This window comes from Apis florea, unplaced genomic scaffold (assembly GCF_048593485.1).
Source record: "Apis florea isolate Af1SG1 unplaced genomic scaffold, ASM4859348v1 contig_2897_pilon, whole genome shotgun sequence".
Lineage (NCBI taxonomy): Eukaryota > Metazoa > Arthropoda > Insecta > Hymenoptera > Apidae > Apis > Apis florea.
Genome location: NW_028256665.1, coordinates 4,587,886 through 4,611,017, shown reverse-complemented (window position 1 = coordinate 4,611,017; position 23,132 = coordinate 4,587,886). Strand labels below are relative to the sequence as shown.

Below are 23,132 nucleotides of genomic sequence, written 5' to 3'. Positions count from 1 at the left end.
TCGGATCTAAATATCATGCAAACGATGCAAACTCGTACACGACACGACGATTTCATTACGCGAGAGAGAAGACTGTGTTTACGCGTTGTTTTTAATCAAGTGCAAAATTTGGCGCAAAGCTTCGCGTGCGATGATCCGACGCGTATAATTTCAATTATTCGCAAAATTGTCCTTTTTTTCCGCGTAGTTGAATCGGCGTAGGTAGTAGGTAGAATTGTCCCTAAGAAGCTAAGTTCGTAACGCGAGTAAAAATTTTGTTCTAGAAGCGTGATTTTTTTTTTTTTTTTTTTTCTCTTTTTCTCTTTTTCCTTATATCGTAGTCGACGTACAGAGAGACAAGGACAACAACCGATATTTCTTTCATCGCGCAAAAATTTTCCTCCTCTTCCTTCTTCTTCCAATTTCTCCCGTCCAAAAAAATCTCGTCACGTCGTTGTTAATTTAATCGTGGAACGTAGACGCACGGATGATCGTAGAGGCACATTAACGCAGCTACTTGGAAACAATTTTTTGTCGACGATCCTCGCTTCTGCACCCTTCTGGTTAACCGATTATTGAACTATTTTGTATTCCATTCGAGAGTTTAAACGGCGCGTATAAAAAATCTTCACGCCAACGATTTTTCGCGAATTGACGAATCTACCTGCCATCGGTGATTAAATTGGACGTAATGATCGACAGACCGACATCTATATATCGCTATGCAAGCCGATGAAAATAAATTGCAGGTTATCTGCTCTATATAATACTCTTTCCGCGGAATTATTTCGTTTAATTTCGCTTGTACGAGAGATTCGAGATTTTTTTCTTTTTTTTTTTTTTTTTTTTTTCCCCTCCCTTCCCCGCAGTCATATGTTCCGACTGAGTGCGTGTAACGACTCCGAATTTCTTGATTATCGATTTTAAACCATCACCAATTCAAGTTACAATAGAACGAAACGCGTATATAAAATATCAATCGAGAGACAATGTAACAAGATTCGTGTTATCCTCAATAGATTATACATAATGTATAGATAGATATTATAAAAGATATACATAGCTTAAAAGATATACAGTAGTATATAAAAAGTATAACTTAATTAATAATAATTCAATTAAAAATATCTCCGTTAATTCCCTTGTAGACCATATTTTAAATTTAAATTGTTTCCTTCTTCTCCTTCTTCTTCTCTTTTTCTTCTTCTTTTGAAACCAAGATATTGCCTTCTTCGCAGTCAGAACGAACGAATAATTTTGCAAGAAGAACGATGTTCTCGCGTTCAAGCATTTCAATTACTTATCGTTATCGTACGTCAACATCGATAATGTTGAAGGTACGAGTATCAATCTCGTGTTAGAAACATCTAAAAAAATACTACTTTTATTTTATATAAAAAGATCGTTCTCTCTCTCTCTCTCTCTCTCTCTCTCTCTCTCGCTCGCTCGCTCAAGTTTCTCTTCTCTTTTCCCCCACGTTCATCCCCCTTCTTTCGCTTTAACAATATACAATTAACGTCTATATAATTATGTACAATTTGTTTTTCTGCCTCACTGCCCCTTTCGTGTCTCCAGCCCCCGAATAATGGTGCTTGATCCTTAGTTTAAACGATACGCCCCCTCCACTGCATGACTAGGGTTCCTTATGCGGAAAAACGTACGGACAAATTAAGCTCTACATCGCGACTTCGTCGTAACAATTTCTATAATTTTATACAATCTCTGGATGTATATATATATATATTTATATACGTTATATATTGTATCTGTTCGAAGGAAATTTCACGTTACCACGGTCTTGGCGATCAGAGTGGGGTGATTTACGATCGCATGCGAGAAAGATTACACCGTGGTAATGCGAATCGCGTTCGAAGGAATGGAAGGCATTTTGTTAACGTTTCCCTCTTTTCCTCTTTCCTTTTCTCCTTCTCTCTCTCTCTCTCTCTTCCCTTTTCCCTTTTCCACTAAGCTTCGTGCGCTTCCACGGACTACTTATCGCAAATTTACTGAATAATCGAGACGCGATAACGAGCTTTTCTTTTTTTTTTTTTTCTTTTTTTCTTTTCTTTTCTTTTCTTTTCTCTCTGAGTGATTGGAGGGAGATTGAAGGCATCGCATTAGAAATCGCACGAGTAAACGTTTTCGCCAAGGATTTCTATGTTATTCCATTTAAGCTTTCTCTTCCATTCTTGTCTCTCACGCATTCTCTCTCTCTCTCTCTCATTCTTTCTCTCTTTATCGCTATTTGTTTTCTACGTCGGAGAGATTTCCCGTATATGTGTGTGTGTGTGTTGTGTCAAGCTGTATCAAGCGGAACTCGTAAAAAAAAAAACTCGTAATTGATCAACGTTCGTAAACTATAAACATCCGGGAGGAAAAACGATTTATACGATTATATAACGTTAAAGGGGGAGGAGTGAATACGCGATTGATAGATGGTGGATAGGTCGTGTTCAACGATATTCTTGCGTGTAATCACAATCACGATACCTTGCCTCGTTTTTCTGATGACGCATCGTCCCTTAGAGGCGCTTAGGCAATTTAAAACGTTTCTTCATCGATGTTCGTCAATTTCGAACGCGCGTGAGAGTGTGTGTTTGCGTGTGTGTGTGTGTGTGTGTGTGTATGTCGGACGAAGGCGAACGCCCGCAATTTGCAATACGATCGATATGGTACGTGCATTAAACGGTTGGTAAACGTGTTATAACGTATAATTTCGGCCGTTGGCAACATGAGGCACCGCAAAACGAGAAACGATCGTTTAGGCCCGTTTCGAGAGCAGTTTGGTCGGTCGACCACGGTCCTCGAGAACATTGGGAACAAGGGGAAGAAACGATCATTGATCGATCGTGCGCGAGATAGATGAACGAGCATACGATTGTTATCCTCGTGCACTACGACCTCTTCAATTGTCCCAGATCGGAGCTCTTGGGCGAGTAGAGGCCCAACTTGAGCGTGAGCTCTTTGGGCTTTCTGGCTGCGTTTCTGACGGGGAAAGGGCTGAACTGCGTCTTCGGGCTGGTCACCGTGTTGTAATTGTTCTCATCTTTGCTCGAGTGCCCTATGTTTCCCAGGCTCAGAGACGATTTCTTGTAACCGGTGGAACCTCGGTCGGGCAGTTGCGGATATTTTCCAACGTTCATCTTGCCGGGGAATTCGGGATGGGAGACGGGCCGTTTCGACTCGTCGGACAAACTCGTAGGCGACAATTTCGAGGTGGCGTAGTGATTGACGATGGAGGAGAAATGTTTGTCGGGAAATTGACGATTGGGAGACAGATGATAATCCCTGGTGTGCTGTCTGGTCGGTAAATACGATTCCGAGTCGGCCCCAGTGTCCAGAGAGGGCAACGTGGTCAAGTGTCTGTCGTAGTCGGTGCTCTTGACGTGAGAATATTCCTTGGGCGACAACGGCTCGTACTTGCGACGAAGAATGTCGGAAGATTCGTAGTCGCGCAGGAACGACGAGGCACCGTCCAGGCATCTCTCCTCTTTCGGGACGTAGTTGGCGGTGGGCGTCAACGGTTCGGTGTTTCCGTTGCTGAAGTAAGGGGATTTGTTTGGAGTGGAGACGGATCGAAGCTCGGACGACGCGTAATCGGAGCCAACTTCTCTGCTTGGCTCGTCGTCGTATCTCACGCGAAATTCCAACGACTCTTTGGTCATCGTGATCGGGCTGTTGAGGTGCAGATCGTACGCGTTGATCGACATCATCTCCGGCTTATGGTTGATGTACTCGAACGGTGTTTCGACCACGGTCTTCTCGTACGACGTGTTCGTCGTCACGAATGGATTAGCGGAGACGTGTTGTTGTTTGTTGGGCGACAATTTGGGCTTATAGTCGAACGTCTTGTAAGGGTCGTAGGAGGAGGTTGTGTTGAGGGGTGAGGCGTCGTATTGAACTGGTTTAGAGGTATACCTCAACGACGCGACGTCCGTGAAAGGAGATTTGTTCGGGGCGTACGGTATCGAGGACAATTCCTTTTGGGGAGGAAGAAGGTCCTCCAGGCTCGGGTCCGGTAACACTTGCGCGGAGGAGATTTTATCGAGCTTTTCCAATTCTCTGTAAATGTCTATGTCGCTCTTAGGCGACGAGTCGTCCACCTGGTATTTCGATACCGTATACGGTAATACGTTGTCCGTGTATTTGGAATACTTGTCGACCGGTATCGACGGTTCCTGGGTGGAGGGCAGGTCGCTCCTCGCGTCGATCGAATCGTTGGACGATTTATAGGAGAAGACGTTGGTGGAGATGCTGGAAAGATCCAGTCCCTCGATCTCGCTGATGTTTTGACTGGACGGCCCTTTGTCCAGGGTCGCGATACTCGCCGGTGAACGGTCGTCGTAGTTGGCCAACAATTTCGACAGCTCCTCGTTTATCTTGCGATCGATCAAAGCCTCCCTGGTGTCGAGGTATTCGTGGGATATCGCCTCGTCCACGTCGAAATGATCCATCTGTTCCGTTTCGTCGATCAGGGAAAGTTTGGACAACTCCTCGTTGATCTTGGCGTCGAACTCGGACACGCTCGTAGCTGTCATGCTGTCCAAGTCCTTGAAATTGATTCGCGCCAATTCCTCGTTGATCTCGTGCTCGTTCAACCCCATCTTCTCCAGTATCGGGCTGAAGATCTTCGAGATTTCCTCGTTTATGGGGCTGATGGTGATCTCTTTGGATATCTCTTCGAGATCCGGTAAACGTTTCTTCGCCTGGCAAGCGAGGATCTTCTGAAGTATGGCCGAGTTCTCTTGGATGATCTTCAACGCCCTGTCGCTGTTCCTTCGCCCGTTCTCGCTCCTCTTCCGAGGCTTCACCTTGGTCCACACGCCCAACTTGGACTCCCTGCCGTCGTCCGTTTCGTCGCCCTTGCCGCCGCGGGTCACGCTTTTCAATATGCTGTCGCTGTTCTCGTCTATGTTGATCCTCGGATGCACCACGTACGACTTTCTACCTCCCTCGCCCGTCACGTTGATATCCGGTATCTCGAGACGATGCTTGGAAAAGTTCCTCGCCGAATTGCTGAAGGTGTCCTGCCTTCTCGCTTCCAGACTCTTCATATCCTCCCAGATGTAACTGCTCTTCTTGGTCATCATACCGCTCTCCGACATCCCATCGTTCGCCTTCGCCTCCAGATGCTTGATATCTTCCAAAATGTCGCTCGACCTCTTCTTCGCGATCGTAGCCGTGAACTCGTCGTCCGCGGATGCCGACGACCTCATGTCGGCGTACCTCCTGCTGTCCAAACTGCTCGAACTTCTTTCCAACAATTTCGATCGGTCCCTGTAACGATAGTTCAAGTAACGCTTGTCCAATTTCTCCTGGGGCAAAGAGGGCACCACGTCCTTCTCCGACAGAGATAGATCGTCCCCTCCGTCGTCGTACGTGTCCCTCTCGTTTCTACAATAATCGATGGTGCTCGTCGTCGTCGTCGTTTGATAATACTTGACGTCTCCAATCACGCTGTCCTTCCTTCTGTCCGTCGAGCTCACGCCCGAGTCTTCCCTCCTCGTGGCGTACTCCGATCCGACGGGGTAGCAGCTCTCGCCCTTTCGCGGCGACGTATTATCCGTGTCTTTGTCCGCCGTTGTTGTTGACGACAATTTGTTGAAGTTGACGGACGAGTCGAACTTGGACTGATAGGAGGCTAGGAACTTGCTCGACTCCCTCGAGCAACTGGTCGATCTCTGCTCGGGCGAGGTTTCTCCGCTGTCCAAGCTGGATCTTCGCCTGGTGGACGCGCTGTAAGGCGAGGTCGGTGTCTTTTGTTGATTCGGATTTGAGATCGGGTAGAAGGGCGAGGTGGCGCAGCTGGTGAGATCCATGGGCGAGGCCGACACGTCGTCTTGGCCCCGTCGAGAGAAATTCGAGGTGTACTTTATCGAGTTGGCACTTATTGGCGATTGCAGGTCCGAACTGAACGACCTCTCGGAAGACTTCAATTTACTCGCTGGGCTGCACGACTCGCTTGAACTGCTCACCACCAGTTTCGGGCTCGCCTCCACGGACTTGTTCTTGGATGAGTCGATGCTGGCAGGTGTCGTCGAGCTGGACACCTCGTACGTCCTCTTCCCGTCCGTCTTGCTGTCCCCCCTCGTCCCGTCCGAGTCGATCGAGCGAAGCACCAACGTTTTCGAGTCCGAGCTCACCGACGAGCACACCGATTTCTCCATGGAGAAGTCTCGTGAATCCGATCTGACCGGACTCACGGTCAAACTCGACGGTTTCGAGTCGGGCCCCATCGTTTCGCCCGAGCTGAAGGATTTGTTGCTCTCGGGTGTCTTGGGACTTGTCTTGGCCAGATCCGCGTATATTCTTGTCTGGCTGGATTGCTGCATCGCGTCGTGCGACGTTTCCGAAATGAGAGCGGCTGCGTGTTGCATGCTTCTCTCGCTGTAAGCCGTTTCCAACCTGTTGTTGGACGATTGGTCGGGGATCGATCCAACGATGCCGCGAATTTCGTGTTTGATCTGTGGTGTTGTTCTGTTCAACTTTCGATCGACCGTGATTGGGGATATGGGGAGATGACCGACGTAAGTCTTGCCGTAGAGAGGTGTTGTTTTCTCGGTTTTGTTCGTCGATGTCTCCGGCGATGTGTCGTCGATCGAACTGATTTTATACGGTTCCAACTCCAAAGACATTCTGCTCGAGAAATCGAGTTGGGATGTTTTATGAGAACGATCCGATTTAATCTCGTTCTCGATCGTTCCAAGATCGAGGATTGATTTGTCCGGAATTTTATCGTACGAATTACTCAACTTGTCCAACGTTGACTTGGCGGAATAATCGGAATACACGCTCGAACAATCCTGTTTAATCGGTCGAGTCGTCGTTTTCGGTTCGATTTTTTCCTCGACTCGCGATTCTTTCTCGATTATCGCGATTTCGTTTCGAGATGTCGTATCGACAATCGTCTCGTCCATTGTCCGTTTAGATTTGTTATGCGTTATGTCGTTCTGTTTCGAAGTGATGGCGAAATTCGAGTAATCGTAATCGTTGAAAATCGACGATTTTCTCGCTGTGTCGATGTCGGAAACGTGGATGTCCGTAGATGGGTCAGGTGTCGATTTCTCCGGGTTCAACTGTATCGATTGATCGTCGATCGGTGACGATTCTTTGCTTCTTTGCGCGTTGTTAAACTTTTGAGGAACCATGGAATTATTGTCATCCTCTGCCGATAGTCGTCTTATTTGATCGGTGATCTTGGCGATCGACATGTCGGCCAGGCTATCCTCGCAAATTTTCGAATCTTCTTTCGAACTCTCGTCGACGAAATTAATTGGCTCGGTACTCTCCTCGAGGAACGGGCGAGGATCGAGGGTGTTGCTCTGAGGAATCTTGACTGGCGAACCATCCACTCGAGAGCTGCTCTTCTCCTCGTCCGTTCCATAGTTGGCATAGGATTCGGATGCTGACGTCAGATCCTCGCTGTCAACGTCGCTCAGACGATCTGGCTCGTCGCACAATTCCGTTGACGTGCTGTCGCTGTCGCTGTCAACGTTGCTGTGCTTCGGAGATAGATCGGTTTCCGTGGATTGTGGCGTGACGACTTTGCTTTCGACCGGTGCTTCTAGAACGAATCGAAGAGAAATATAATTGATAATTGAAACACGAGATTACGAGAAGGTGATTCGAAAAATTACAAACGTCGTGTACGAGCGAATATTTGAACGCGTAATTGATGAAACGAGGATCAATCTTTCTCGATCAAATTGTGATCATTTTGTTCGCGATTATAAAAATGTAAACTATGTAAGAGGAAACGAATACTGTTCTCGCTACCGTGTGGATAAAACAGAAACTTGTACGTGAATCTTGTACGTGTATCGCGATCATTGGTAGGCAATGCGTATCGACAGAAAGTACTTCACGAGTGAAGTTCCCTGCATTACCATGGTTCGGAGGTTGGTTATCATTGATCGATAAATAAAGTATTACAAATAGGAGAGAAGCAAATTTAAAGTTGGAACGAGTTGGAAAATTTAATATCAAGAGAGAAATTCAAAGAGAGATAGCTCGTCGATAAGTTGATTTTAAGTCCGTTTTTCTTTACCTGATACTGCGTTGCAAGGTTTCTGCGTCTTTGGTTTTTTCGTGTCTTTCCAGTGAAGCGTGACACCCTGTTTATCCCTTCGGTTTTGATTTAAAGTCGTAGGTCTCGTCTTCGTCGACACAGCGGCGGAAGATAAAGTCAAGGGACGATTCTTCCCACTCACGAGCGCACTTTTGCCCACTAAAAGATGATTCATGGCCTGAGAAGTAGGAGGTGGTACCATGGTCTGCCTTGCACATGCAGCTGCGCCAGGAAAGAAAAAAAAAAAGTATGCATTCTTGTAGTGCGTTCAATTTGCAACAAACGTACTTGCATCAGTCATATTTTTCCAGAACGGAAACGGAACGGAACGGAACGGTGTAAATACACGCGGAAACATTTACGTCGCAAGCACGCATCTCAAAGCGATGGAGGAAAACGAGATGATTTATCGTGCCTTAAACCTTACGAAACTACATCTAATTTTACGATTAGGATCGGCGATTACCCGAAAGTATGATATGGGCCTGCCGTTGCCGTTCCCGCAACTTGGCGTACTGCTGTTTCAACGTGCTAATATCCAAAGCGAGTCGTTCACGATCGCTGCTGGGTGCCATGGCCTGCAGCGCTCCGAGCGTTTGTGGTATACGATCTGCGAACGTGTTTTTTTTTTTTTTTTTCTCTTTCTTTTTCTTTCTCTTCACCATGCGAAACAAGCACGGCCAATGCCGTAACGGTACAATAATTACAATGTTAACGCGTTTCAATAATAATTAATTCCTCTCACCTTTCTTCAACCGTTGCGCCATGCTGAACATGGCAGCGGCCACGGCCAACCTTTCGTCCTCCTCGGTATCGCTGTCGTCGTCGTCGCTCAGCTTCCTCGCCCAAGGTGTGATATTATATCTGTGCTTCTCCCTCAATCCTGTCACACCGTGCAGAGCCCCCATACTGACGATGTTCTACGACGAAATAACACTCTGACGTCGTCACGCCGAAAATAAAAATCGTTGCAATATTTCGCATTCGCGAAATGAACGAGCGGTCGGGGACAAACCTTAATCAGATTATTGGTATCCGTGAACTCGAGCATCTCTCTCGTCAACACTCCCATTATGCTATAAAACTCGTCGGCCGATGTCACCGTCATGATACGACTAATGATCGAAAAAAGACGACGTAAGGAGTTGTAACATTAACATTTTCGAAACTCGAGGAGTATATAAACGATATATTTATATATAAATTCCCGCTTCCTGTTCCACTTACTCGGAGAGTCCTTCCCATATGGCGAGCGCGGTTCTCAGCAATATCTCGTCCCCCTCGAGAAATATCAGATCCCAGACACGTAGGACCGCCTCTTGGGGCAGGCAATGGCAGAAGAGTGTGAGGAACCATTGCATCGTGAACACATTGGTCAAAGGTGGTTCGTAACTGCTGCCTGTAAAACGACAAACGTTTCCTTTCTAACTTTTTCGATTCAGCGCGACGAGCGACGTTCGTCCTCATCGCGCTTCGCTCGGCCTGGCTTCGCCCGAGCGAGGGAAGAAGAGAGTTACGATTGCACAACCAGTTTGGTTACCTGTCGCCTTGTCCTTCGCGTCGTTCTGAAGCGCCTCCAGGTGTTTGGAGAGCTTGGGCAGCCTGGCCCGCAGCAGATCTCGAAACACGGCCATGTCGACCGAGAGGCCGCGAAGATTGTCCGCGAAATAACCCTCGGGCAGGACACCCTCTATCAAGTAGATCATCACTTTCACGGCCGCGGACTCGGCCCGATCCATTACTTGCAGAACGAGGGCGGCCAACACGTTCAGTCCCTGGCAATAGCCCACGGACTTGTTCCATCGGGCGAAACCGAGCAAAACCCGACGAAGCACCGCCTGATTGTCTCTCCCGGCCGCGCCGCAAAACAGACTGCACCCGGTCCTGTGCAGATCCTGTGAAAAATGGTGGCCAAATCGTGCGTATCGAAACAACTTTATACATATATATATGTATGTATATTTATACAGGATTTTGCGAATGGAAACGAGATGGATAATACGATAAGACGAAACGTGGAGGAGGAGATGGAACGAAATTGGAGCTTCGGTTGGATTTGACTGGTGCTGCAGGCCAGCTTCGTTAAAGGTCAGTTTTTCTCGTAGCGAGCGAGTTAATTGGAAGGCTCATCGGCGACACTTAATTGCTCGGCGTTGAAGTGATTGATGATCGAGATTTAATTGCGCGTAATTATACGGCGGAGGGAGTGGGGGGACTTGGGGGAGAGTTTTTCGAACGCGACGAAGGTGGAAGGGAGAACTGGTTTCGTTTCCCGAATTTCGATTCCCGAAATGATACGAAGAATCATTTTAGAAAGGGAGGGAGAATTTCCGTTTGGAAATTCGTAATGAATACGTAACGGAAGAGTGAAAGCTGTTTGTTTGTTCGCGAGTCGAGAGAAATTCTTCGTATCGCGACAATAGCGAATCGAATCGTTTCCAGCAAAGGAATAACAACGAACGGATATTCGTCAACGGTTTTAAAGATCTGTTGGTTGGTTGATTGAACGACGAAACAGAGGTTGTCGTGTTAACGATAGATAAGAAACAGGAAGGTTCTAGAAAGGAAACACGGAGAAGAAGCGGATATATTATTTGAATTTCAAATTTCGAGCGAATACTTGTTCGAGGAATCCGCCTCGTTGTCGTTATTGTTATTACGAGGTGAGCGTGGAATTAACGAGAACGCGCAGGTTTTATTATGGGAGGAACTGTTTAAAAAAAAAAAATTAAAAAAAAAAAAAAGAAAGAAAGAAAAAAGAAAAAGAAAAAGGATTCACGTTTCTCTTACTTTAACGATTTGTATACCGAGCTCTTCATCGTCAGGATTGCTCCACTCGTTGAAGCAGATCTTTTCAGCCTGCTTCCAATCCACGCCGCGTTGCTCCAGATGACGTTCCGCCAGCGTCAGCCATAACTGTGAAATATTTAGAAAAAAAATGGGGGGAGGGAAAGTGGATAGAGAAAAATGAGAATACAGTTCGCGAATACGACCCGCGTGGAATTTAGACACATCCGAGATTATTTAGAATCTCGCCTGAATACTCGCCTTCTTTCGAAATTCCGGCGGAATCCCTCCTGGTAGCCTGGCGACCATTTTCATCGCGTCCAGCCATTGTATGAAACCACTTTCACCCGGTTGCGGAGTCAGGCTGAATCTCATCTTCGTGTCTTCGACTGCGAATTAAAAAATGCTCTCGAGAGAAGGGAAAGAAGTGGAAGTTCGTGGAAGAAGATTCGTGTAGCGAGTTTTCGAAATATAAAAGTTGTTGTTATCGCAAACGATGCAAAGGGATGAAACGCAAAAATAATGGGAAAAAGGGAAGAAGAAGTGAAAAAGAAATGTATATCCGTGGAACTCGTATAACTCACGCTGGAATTTCCGTCCAACTTTCGTCGAATTGACCCGTGAAATTTCGCGCTATTTGTCGGAGTGACGCAAGAATCGCGAATGGGACAAGAATCGACTCGTCGTCGATTACTCGTCGAACAGCCGGGGCAAAGTTTGAATCGCGTTGAGCAAACAGAAGAAACGTTAATGTCCTTGATTGATTCGATCGAGACGTCAGCCCCTATTTAAACCACGGTTTACAAAGTTTTACAATCGGACGTCTCGGTTAATGCAACGCGACGCGTCGAGCAAAACGGCGAAAGATGGAAGACGGTTAAATCGGGATTGAACGCCTCGATGATCACCGAAACCCGAAGCTCGTTAATACGTTTATCGGCCGGACAAGTTTCATCGCCTTTAATACCCCGTTATTTAATTAGCCAGCGTGAATCTTCGAATCGATTACGCGACGCGCATCGCGTGAACGCTCTCAACTTTACGAGATCGGATTCGAAATTTCAATTTCACAATTCGAAGAATCGAGAATCCTTTTCTCTCGAGAATATATTTCTCAGTGGACGGATACCGAATTAATCCCTAACTGTCGAACGTGTTTAGATTGGACTCGTCGTCGATATAAGACTCGATATGAATGAACGAAAAATGACGATATTTGTAATAAATTTCAATCTAGAGAGATTTCGAAAAAATAAAAATTTTAAACGAAGTATAATACACAATTTTCTTCGTCTTTTCAGAAGTTGTTACACGCCACGATTCGAATCAGCTTTCGATACGAAAAAAAAAAAAAAAAAAAAACAAGAAAGGAAACGATATATATACATATATCGTAATTATATTCGAATGTAAAACACGACGAGGAATTAATTAACCGAGCACGAGTACCCGGCGTCATCAAGTTGAAGTAGCCACTTGTTCCATCATAAATTTTACAATCGGGCTTGGATAAACGAGAGGAGGCCGTAACCGACCTATCGGAACGCAATACAAATACACATGTGGATTGATTTCCATTATCCCTTTGTTGTTCAAGGATAAGCTTGGCGAGTTCACTAGGTTACCGGTAAACTGAATCTCCTTTCGAGAGCGTCGGCGGGGGTTTTGTTTGAACGAAAAGTCCAATTTAATCGAGCCTCGTTCGATTCGAAATAAAGCACGAATGCGTGCGATCGAACCCTCCCCTCTCTCTCTCTCTCTCTCTCTCTCTCAACTCAATTCCAACTTATTCAATTGTCGAACGTTTCATGAATTTCTAGCAGTTTGTAAAAGTAGTTTGCATCCTTGAGATGTTATATACGCCTTACAAGGTATTTCATAGCCATAGATAAATCGTAATCCAAGATATATTCCTGTACTTGTACACGATTATACTACGACGCACGTATAAATCACCGGATTACGAGAGCCGATATTATTATTCGTCGTCGTTAACTAGGACGAAGGAAAAAGACGAGTTGGACGAGGATAAAGTTTTACGTATCTCCATCTTAGGTAGTCGAAAAAATTACATCGTATCAGTCGCTTGCAAACGTAGCAATACCCTCGTTGCGCGACGAAAATGCGCGTATCGAGCACAACACGATTGATTCGATCAGAAATCATCATTGTGGATTCATCGAGAAAAAAATCATCCATTTGGATCGATGGATTACTCCACTTTCTTTTAGAATTGGAATCACGTCGTCCCGTTGAATTGCTTGTGAAGCAGCAAAAAAATAACGGGGCCGAAACGAAAAGAGAGGAGAGCTTTCGTAAAAAAAGAAAAAAAGAAAAACGTAATAAAAGCCAGAAAGCGAAGGTTAAAATTGAAATTCGCATGCAACATGGAGAAACGATAAACGATAATGGAACGTCGTGATATTCCATATTGGCGAGGATGATGGTGGTGCATCGTTGTAAATGGCATTGTTCACCTTCCAATTCTTCGTACTTGGATGCAGAGCTGGCAGCGTACGCGGCTCCTGACGCGAAGTTTTTCAGGGAGTTGAAAAATCCGCTCATTCTCCAATTAGGAACGCCACTCTTTCTTCTTCATCGTCACTTTCACCTCATCCGCCTCTTGTTGTACGCAGTGCACCCGCCTTTCAGCCGTTCTCGTGATTCATGATCCGCCGACCTTGCGTTCATTTTCACGGGATCACGCCCGCCGCCTTCCAACCGTTGCGTACCTTCTCTCGCGCGAGACGCATTTTTATCACGTGTCTGAAATCCCGATGCCAACGTTTTACCTCGATGCGAAGAAATCGTCTCTAAAAATAACATTGGCCGGCGTTACGCGTTTCGTATCTCGAGGGAAGCGCCGCTCTCCTTCGAGATAACACGCTGTTGCGGTCGGACAGGCTGGTTGTTGTACGTCATGGTTGTCGGTCGGTTTGAAAAGTCGACGCACCAAGTTGAATTACGAATTAAAACCGCGATTTCATATGTATCGCAGCCTATATACGAGTATGGAACCGAGTATGGATACATCCTTTATTTATTCACGCCCGTGAATGTTCTCTTATTATTATTGGCCAACCTTCGAACCAACGATCGAACGATTTTTAATGCGTTCAGATTCAGTGCGACGAGAGAAATTTCTTTGATTACGCCCACGAACGTTCGTCCGCCTGTTAATAACAGTGAATGGAGAGAACACGTTGTGTTCGTGTGCGGTGCACATGGATATAGATGTAGAAATTTTTTCGCATCTATCGTGCGTGCGAGAATTGTCGAGAAAAGTGTCGATTCGTGTAATTCTTCGATGGAATAATTTTGATAATTTTGAAATTAAAAAATACTTCTTAAAAGAGGGAAATCTAGGTGGATAGATCTCTTGTAGATTCTATCACGTCTGCATCAAGTATACCACCTGTTACAAAGCGGTTAATGCGGATGCATCGACGATAGTATGTCACGTAATAATACACGCGCTCGATTCGAGGAAGAAGTTTGCGCGAATATACTTGGACGAAATCGATTGGTTATCAGTGTTTCAATTGAAAGCGTGTGACGCACGAAGAATAACGTATACGTATCAAATCCCCCGACCTTTCGAACGAGAATCTTTTCGTCGTCGATCGTAAAAGATCAATTCGAAAGAAATGAAAATCGTCGAACGAGTTTGTAAACTAAGATGTATCGATGGGTCTCGATAAATTTGAAAAATTAGAAAATTTAAAGTAAATCATAGTAAAAAATCGGAACTATGATAATTCGAACAGACTTTCACCGTTACGTAAGTCTGAATAAGATAAAGGCATTCTTAACTTCCAATATTAAAATACAATATCGAACAATGGGAAGAAAGGAAATAAAAAATTAACGTTGCGAAGCGATTGTTAAAATTACGATCAAGAAAAAGAAAACTAGAAAACAAATGATTGCATATGGTTGCTACGCACCCCACGAACTCTATCACGAATACGCACGCACGCAAGCACGTTCGACGCGTAGGAATCGTAACGCGAAATTAACACCACGTCGAACACTACATCGAACGTTTTCCATTTATCCTAATCCTATCCAGCCTGGTTGTTATATACCCACACATCGATTTTCCCAACCGCTCTTTTATTTCCACCCCCGTGTTGTACGAGATTCTCTCTCCCACCGAATAGAATCTTCCAACCAGAACAACGTACTTTACGCTTACATCTTTCTTTATGTTTCTGTCCCTCCTATATATATATATATTTCCTGCTCGCGCGTACTAAAAATCGCACGAAGAGAGAAGGAACGAACGAACGGTTCGATAAACGAACCGTATATAACCCATCGCGGTCAAGGAAGCTAGCAAAACACATCCCCCTAGCGAGAGAACCACCCGTCTTACCATTGTCATTGCGCGAATCGACGACGTGAACGTGAAGCGGACTGGTTGTCCCCAGGAAAACCGCACGTCGTCGTGTTACCTCGCATCATCTGTCCTCGTGTCACCGAGCACACACGCACACGCGTTCGAACGAAACGAACACTCACCAAACCAACACTCTCTCACCCCTCTGACGCGTACACCCGCTCTCGTTTCACCCTGCGCGAGGATGAAGAGGAGGAGGAGGAGGAGGAGGAGGAGAAAAAATTCACGGTTGTAAAAATCGGGTGGAACGGCACACGATGATATCGATAGAATCGATGGGCACGTTTCTTTCCTCCGCCGTGGACTTCTCGCCGTGGCTCGAGATGATCTCGACGGCGGAGTCGCACAGGGCAACCCCTCGTCTCGTCGCGGATACGTCGAGTCAGCTGAACTGCCGTTACGCCGGCGGAAAGAAAAAGAGAGAGAGAGAGAGAGAGAGAGTTGTCCGCGCGCGCGCGCGTCCACCGTGACAATAACCACGATGGTCAGGCTGTATGTCAGGGAGGGGTAGTTGTCTCGTGGAACCCTGCAATAGGCACACTGAAGCCGTTCCACCAACCGTTCTCTCCTCCAGCCTTCCAGCGATCAAGCCACTCCCGTTACGTCGCATGCGCGCCCACACCACCAGCCACCCCACCGAGACAAGAATTTGTGCGTCTGTGGGGGTGCTCGCGTGCGCCCAACGTCTTGCTCGCGCGACCGACTCTGGAACACCACGGTGACTGCTGCTGGCTGCTGCTTCTCCGTAGGGGTGGCGTTCTCCGAATCCGGTTATTACCTTTTTTCTTTCTTTCTTTCCTTCGCCGCGGTTATTCTCCTTCCTGCCGCCGACACTTCGGGGGATACTTTTATATACGTCGTTGGACTCGATTCTCGTCGCGGACGAATAATTGGACCCGGTTCTTTCGCTCGTTCTTTCTTTTCCACTTTCTCTCCTACTTTATCCCCGTCTCCCTCCTCCATTTTCTCGATCCTTCTCGTTCTCGAGAAATTGGACTTTTCCTCGAACTCGTACGTCGTTCGTAAGTTTTGTTCCTCGTGTATTATAATGGATGTTATTACGCGCTTTTCTCGCTTTACGCACGCGCTTTTTACAATCGTGTGCGTGTCGCGTGGGGAATACGGAGAGGATACGCGAGGATAAGAGATCTCGTGAGAGATTTTATCGTGGGGTACGATTTTAATTCGCGTGCACACAAGTGAGCCGCGTTCCTTGGATCGATGAACTTATCGACTCGGCCGCTTTATGGGTCAGTCGGAAATGTCGTCAGAGTCAGAGTGGCAATACGCCGGAGAGACTAAGGCCATCAGATATATACACGCACACGTTCTAACTCGTCTTTCTTTCTCGTATCTCGTATCTCGCGGGTAAATAAAAAGTCTCGAGATAAAAAGTAGATAAAAAAGAAGAAGAAAATAATGTGAAGAATAATGTTACTTTCTTTTTTTTTTTTTTATAATCGTGCCTCGTTCTTCTAACGCGCGAATTCCTGTATTCTCCCCCGAATTGTCGCCGAATTATAACTAAGGAAACCAGTTGTGTGTTTATAAACGCATTTTTATTTGAAATTGATACGATCTGGGGGATAATTTGCGATTGTTAGTCTCTTATTTAACGAGATCCTGAAGTTTTGGAGAAATTACATTTATATAGAAAGTTTAGTTAATTCGTTCAATTGGGTGTGTTTTGGAGATTATCTAGACTTCTTAGATTTTTCGAAATAAAATTATGATTTTATTCGTGTTTTGCGAAATTTGAAATTTTCATGCGTGGAATCTTTTTTGTCTGCTTTCCTTACAAAGGAAAGGCTTTGAATACTTGCATATATTTTACAATAAATTACAAACGACCGCGACATTCCCTCCCCCGATAGAAAAAATACAAAAATACGACAAAAGTGTCGATCGAACGCAATGATTCGAACGTGTTTCGTTTAAACATGGCACGGTTAAATAAGAAAAAAAAGGAGTTCGAGTAAATAGGAATATTTGAAAAAGTAAGATGAAAGAAGTTCGATCGAACGCGACGATGATTGAGTTTTCGATGCGTTATCGTTGATGCGGTTAGATGCAGGAAACAATTAGCAGCACCGTTCGACCGATATGATCCATACGAAGGAAGGAAACGACGAAGATAAAGAAAAATTGGATTTATCGACCATTTATCGAGCGAGGATATTTATTTTTCGCGGAGGATCGTCAGAGGAAGAATTCTGATTGAAAATAAATTAAAGACGACACTAGCCGGGTATTCGTTCGTAGATAAAAATTACCTTTGTTCGTGTCGACGAGGCTACGTCGCATCGAAGACACGCGATCCTCTTCGTGCGAATACGACCCAATTCGATTCGTTTTGATCCAGATGAAGTCCCGCTCATTTCCACCCTGTGCAGTTATTCTCTGCCTTCATCGAAGCGAGTATCGAATTTCAATGCGACCAATACTTGCGAGACGATATTCAATGACACGTTATTTAATAAAGCAATAGCAAAAAAAAAATTTTATCCTTCCTTCCTTCGTTCGCGTTAATTTTAATTGTGAAATAATTCAACGATCGATGATACGATCGATCGAGAGACGAGTTTAAATTTGAAATATTTCTTTAGGAAAAGGAAAAATCTTGCGATCTCGTCGATTATTTTCTCGCCGAGAAATGTGGAATAAACGTGATGATTGGGGATTGGAATCAAGATAAGTGAACACGTTGTGGAAGTTTATGTGGAAGAATTCAATTTTCCACGTCGCGCGATAATCGATGCAATCATCAACGCATAATTTGCACGGATATATTCAGCAGACACGCTCATTTCGCAAGACCGTGTTTTTGTCGCTCTTGCAAGCGCATCGAGGTAATGGCTTGGAAACAGTTACTTAATATTTTGCACGCTCGGTCGGCCCATTGAACCACTCACCGGCAAAGGATGGAGAGTTTAGAGAAGCGCCGTTTGAAAAATTGCGCTAGGTCGATAAGTTTCCCCGAGTTAAGGATGAAAAATTGTTGGGGGGGAAACCCGTCACCTTATCACGGGTGGTGAAAAAACGAGAACTTGGCCTTGACGAAAAAAGGCGAAATCGGAATAAAAACTCGACGAAATCGATGAACGACGTGGAAGAGATTGATTCCTTCTTGAATACGTACGAATATCGTTCTGATCTGATCGTTGTTCACTTATCGTTTGCTTCGTCGATGCGATTCATTCGATTTTTTAATATTCGATTATTCACGAGTTATAATTTGAAACGAATGAAAATTCTACTATTACTACTACTACACTATTGCGTATCGTATTTTTCAAATATTCAAGTATCGATGAAATGGAACGAATTAGAGAAGAAATTATTCCCTAAAGGTTTGGAACGGTAAACTCTCTTTTGCCTCTTTTCGAGGATTTATTTCTTCGATTTTTATGAGCGCCGGAAGCTTACTTTTATATCCCTTGGCCGAGTGCCTGGACGACGTCCACCTTTATGATCGTCCTCATCGAGGACGTATTAATGGTCGCTTCCTTTAAAATTAATCCCACGAAATATTCGAGTTTGAGTAAAAACTTTCGAGAAACTTTTCAATTTCATGGAAGCGTGCGAATCAATTTAGAATCAATAGCGTGTAGAATCGTATTACATACGATCTATGGACTTTTTTGAGATAGCATACTATTGTCACGACAGTAAGAAAAATTTAATTTGAAAAAAAAAAAAAAAGAAAAGAAAAGAAAAAGAAAGGATAAAGAAACGAACGATAAAGAAGTTCGAAAATAACTTGGAACGAAGATAACCTTGAAATTCCTACAACCGCAATTAACAACTTGGAGACAATATCAAGCTCAAGAATCTTGACCGACTGTACAACAAAACTATACAAATCCTACCATCATCCTGCCGACTGAAAGGATTTTCGTCGCCCCTATATAAATGCAGATCTGAAAGTTAGCGCGAAGACGGAGGAAAGTTCCGCATTTCCGGTTCGCAGGCGCAACATCATTAAAACTTTATCAATGACGGGTACGCGGCGAGATTTGGGCGCACTCGCCGCGCGGGCATGCGTATTCCGCGCGATACGCGCGGCAAAGTCTAATTATTGATCACCGAGTGCGCGTCGTGCCACGTGAAAAAGGGGCCCTCTCTTTGTTTCCCCGAAAGAATCGACGTATCAACCGTGCCGATAAAAGCCGCGATAAAAGGTCGGAGTCGAAGTGTGATAACGCGTTTTTTTTTCTTTTCTTTTCTTTTTTTTTTTTTTTTTCCTTCAAATCGATCGCCTTTGAAACGCTATTTAATCGCGAGTCGAAATAGGCGCCGTACTCGCGCGTGACGAAAATCGAGCAACGTTTCTTTCAGATCGTAATTTTTTATGAGTAACTCTCTTCGCTCTCGAGAGGAGCTCTATTCTCTTATTTGTTATTTTCATTCGTTTTTCCTAACCTCGTAGGAATGGAGAAATCGAGTATCGATTGCTCGAATATATATCGTGTGTTAAAAAAAAAAAAAAAAAAATGTGGAGGGAAAAAGGAAAAAACGATGAAGAGATAGATTTTTTTTTTTTTTTTTCAAGAAATATAAAGAATTCTTAATAGCATTTCTTAAAGATGCGCATAATTCGTGTATTCGTGCCACGGTTTTATCTCGACGCCACCAGTCCAATTCCTGTTCTAGCTGTTCCATAATTTATGAACGCAGAACGGTATGATAAGATAAATAATAAGTTGCCGTTGGTTAACGAAGAAGCGGTATAAATCGCGCGCGGTTGTTTTTCACGCCGAGAAACAAGAAGATCGCTTTTGTGCGGCCACTGTTTTATCGTCGGAAAGGAAACGCGGGGAGACATTGAACGGGAGAGACTAGCCGTTTTGAACAGTCGCGTTTCCGCATTACGTGAAACCTCTATTGTTAGCCCGACGACATTATCGTTCCAGTTGTTGCTGCTTGTTTAAACATCGCTCCTTTCTTTTCTTTTTTTTTTTTTTTTTTTGTTTCTTTTCTTTTAACTCGTTAAGTTAATTTTAATGGCACGTATAAATGTCAAGAATGGCGAACGATACGATTCAGTTTAACCTGAAACTGAAACAGGAAGAATGAAGCGGCGCGCTCGCGTATATAAGGTGTTTCCTTTGTCGAATCTTTGAACGAATAATGTAATCCCTCGAACATCTTTTCCACTTCGTTTTACTTTTTTTTTCTCGTTTCGTCGAAGAGGAATTTTTGAAAGATATTATTATACGAAGTATTTAGAGGAAGATATTTCAACTTATAATAATAAATTCGAGACAGAGAGAGAGAGAGAGAGAGAGAAAGCATATACTTACTTACCTCGTTTCGAACTGCGAGCCTGAAGATGAGCCGTGATTATGGCGCACAATTTTTCACATTTGGTGATGAGATAATCCTTTCGACGCAGCTGTCGAACAAGTATCTCGCCCGTGTTATTAATATGATCCCGTAAATTCATCACCAAAACTTGAAGCTCGTGATTGTCTGAAAAGGATACAACGTTGTACGTTCATTCTCGGGAAATCTTTTTTTTTTTTTTTTTTTCGATCTCGTGCAAATTACACAAGTATGCAATATTCCAGATTGCGCATATGGAAGGGGAGGGAGGGGGTTGTTTAAAAATTGAAATGTCTGGAGCGTTTTTTGTAATTTGGACGCGGATAAAAGCGAAGACACTTGGAGAGAAATCTTTGAACTCTGGCTGCAATCTTGATAACGGGCCGGAAGAGGGTTCGACTGTGTACACAGGTCGAAGATTACAGTTCTTTTTCCTAACCCTTTCGCTTATGCTCCCCGCGTGTTTCAACGAAACGAACGTCACGTTCATCATCCGCTCGCTTTTCTTTCCGGACACGAGTTGAAATCGGAATCGGAGTCGAAGAGAGAAATAATCGAACGGTAATTAATTAAATATGTTGCATCGTGGTCAACTTTTGCTTGAACAAAAATTTGAATGGCAGATATGTATTATACGAGATGTGAAAATTTAAGGAAAAAGAAGGATCGTTGATTCGATATGACGAATCGAGAATAGAAATTTTTCGAATTCAGATATTCTTGTCTAGTCGAGCATTTTTATGTCACTCTTGTATATCATATATCGGTGGAGACCGATTGTAATCATTTTCACGCGGTGATTCGATCATTGTGGGTTTCAACTTAAGATACGTGCAATCTCTCCCCTGTTTTTCCCTATGCATGTTCAACGAGGCGGAACGAAGCAGCATCGTGTATAGAGATAAAAGAAGTGCTTCCCCCTCGAAAAAGGAAAAAAAAAACGGGGGAGAGAAAAAAAAAAAAGTAGCACTCCAAGTCAAAGAACCTTCTTGCCTCGAAGTCAACGAGGTCGCTTGTCTGTCTCGTCTCTACGACCTCTTGTCTCGTCAGCTTCTGTCAAAGTATCTTTCCCTAATTCCCGGGAATTTCGAACTCTCGATACACGTCAAATTGGGTTTAAACAGCGTTGAACAATGGTGGACATCGTTCCCTTCCCTCGCAAATTTTCTCGATCGAAACGTTGACTTTTGACAATTTGTGCGACGAATAATACGTATAAATAGATGTCGCGCTTTTATTCCAACGTTTTATTTTATAATTCTTTTTTTTTTTTTTTTTTCAGAAAAATATTACGTAAGTATCGTAACGTATCCGACAATCTTCTCCCCCCCCCCTTCCCCCCTACCTCTCGATATTATTTTGCAAGAAGTGTCTGCATTTCCGTGAAAAATACACACAATAAATGTCCTCGAGGTAACACGTTTATCCGCCCACTCACGACCGACCTCTGTTCTTTCTCGCACATACACGGACATTTCCATCTGTTATTGAATTATTCTTACTTTTCCACAGCAGACGCGCCTTTTGCAGGTGCTGATGCTGCGGGTGTATTATCCTCAGAGATGAGGCTGTCGAGTCGCTTTCCGATCGTCTTCTATCACCGTCTGGCAACCCGTAGATATCCAACAACAATTGATCGACCAACGAAGAAACGGTCCCTTCTTTCCTCACCGGTGGATTGGGTAACGGTGGTGGATACGACTGCGAAACAAACACCAAAACGAAGATAATCCTTGGTATCGTCGAAAAATGTAGAGAAGAGGAAGAGGAAGAAAAATATCTATTCGAAGCAAAAATCGTACCTTCGGCTTGCAAATGTTGACGTCACATTTTATTCCGTCACTTGCCGTCGTCCAATCGTTATCTACGTTTCTGGTGTCGCCCATCGATTTAGATCTCTTCAAACGTTTCCTCTCCGCTTCGACCGGCACGAAGCTGCCCCTTCTGATCGGTTTCTTCCGATTCAACTCCATGAAATCGGGCCCTTTCCACTCTTTCTGAATCAGATTGCATCTCCTCCTCTCGTACAACGAGGGAAATTGATATCCATCCGCGCAGTACAGCAAGTTTCGCGTTTGTTGGGTGACGTACACGTCGCCGAACACCCGCTCGTTCTCCACGGCCACGCATTTCACGCGGTAGCTAATTTCCGCGTATTTCTTGAGGGGCATCACGTTGCACCCCATAGTTCCATCCAACGTGACTAAAGCTTATCTCTAGTGCTACTATTTAAAATACTTGCTATTTGATACTTATTTCAGAGAAACCAAGCTCATTTCTTCAATCTGTTGAAATTTTGAAAGGTGAAAGCTCGAGGCTTTTATGGATCATCATCGTTCGCTCGATTGTGACGGCGTTGTGAGGTTGTGTAAGGTTGATTATTCGTGAAATAAATCGGCGATATCGTTTCGCGATAATCGGGAACGCTGCTCGTTTCGATGAGAACATTTCACGTTTGAAACAGAATTCGCACGCGTTAACGCCAAGCCATTGATGGTTTCTCTTTTTGCTTTTGGTTTTGGTTATCAGGCTTTGGTTATCGTTTCGTGTCGCGCACGAAAATTTTCTCAT

At 44.4% G+C, this 23,132-nt stretch overlaps 1 protein-coding gene across 2 annotated transcripts; it reads right to left on the bottom strand.

Annotated features, from left to right (window-relative positions):
- Positions 1-964: 964 nt before the first annotated feature.
- LOC100862961 (uncharacterized) lies at positions 965-23,089 on the bottom strand. Of its 2 annotated transcripts, XM_031919652.2 has the most exons (12): positions 22,364-23,089; positions 22,064-22,262; positions 20,544-20,708; positions 11,096-11,223; positions 10,838-10,963; positions 9,588-9,942; positions 9,275-9,446; positions 9,063-9,162; positions 8,793-8,967; positions 8,514-8,657; positions 8,027-8,269; positions 965-7,543 (listed from the first exon to the last, which is right to left on the bottom strand). In XM_031919652.2, the coding sequence occupies exons 1-12, from the start codon at positions 22,745-22,747 to the stop codon at positions 2,874-2,876; spliced, it is 6,861 nt and encodes a 2,286-aa protein (XP_031775512.2). In that variant the 5' UTR covers positions 22,748-23,089; the 3' UTR covers positions 965-2,873. The 2 variants fall into 2 exon arrangements, with proteins under 2 accessions (XP_031775512.2, XP_086763637.1); XM_086907511.1 differs by lacking the exons at positions 20,544-20,708; positions 22,064-22,262; positions 22,364-23,089 and adding exons at positions 13,312-13,600; positions 15,213-15,344.
- Positions 23,090-23,132: the final 43 nt, after the last annotated feature.

Bases quoted from the DNA above. Each gene is read 5' to 3' on its own strand.
- LOC100862961 (XM_031919652.2), bottom strand. From the start codon at position 22,747: ATGGGGTGCAACGTGATGCCCCTCAAGAAATACGCGGAAATTAGCTAC. The intron at 11,224-20,543 runs GTAAGTAAGTAT...TTTAATTCGCAG, and splicing joins GGCTCGCAGTTCGAAACGAG to TCGAAGACACGAAGATGAGA. The intron at 7,544-8,026 runs GTAAAGAAAAAC...GATTCGTTCTAG, and splicing joins ACCTTGCAACGCAGTATCAG to AAGCACCGGTCGAAAGCAAA.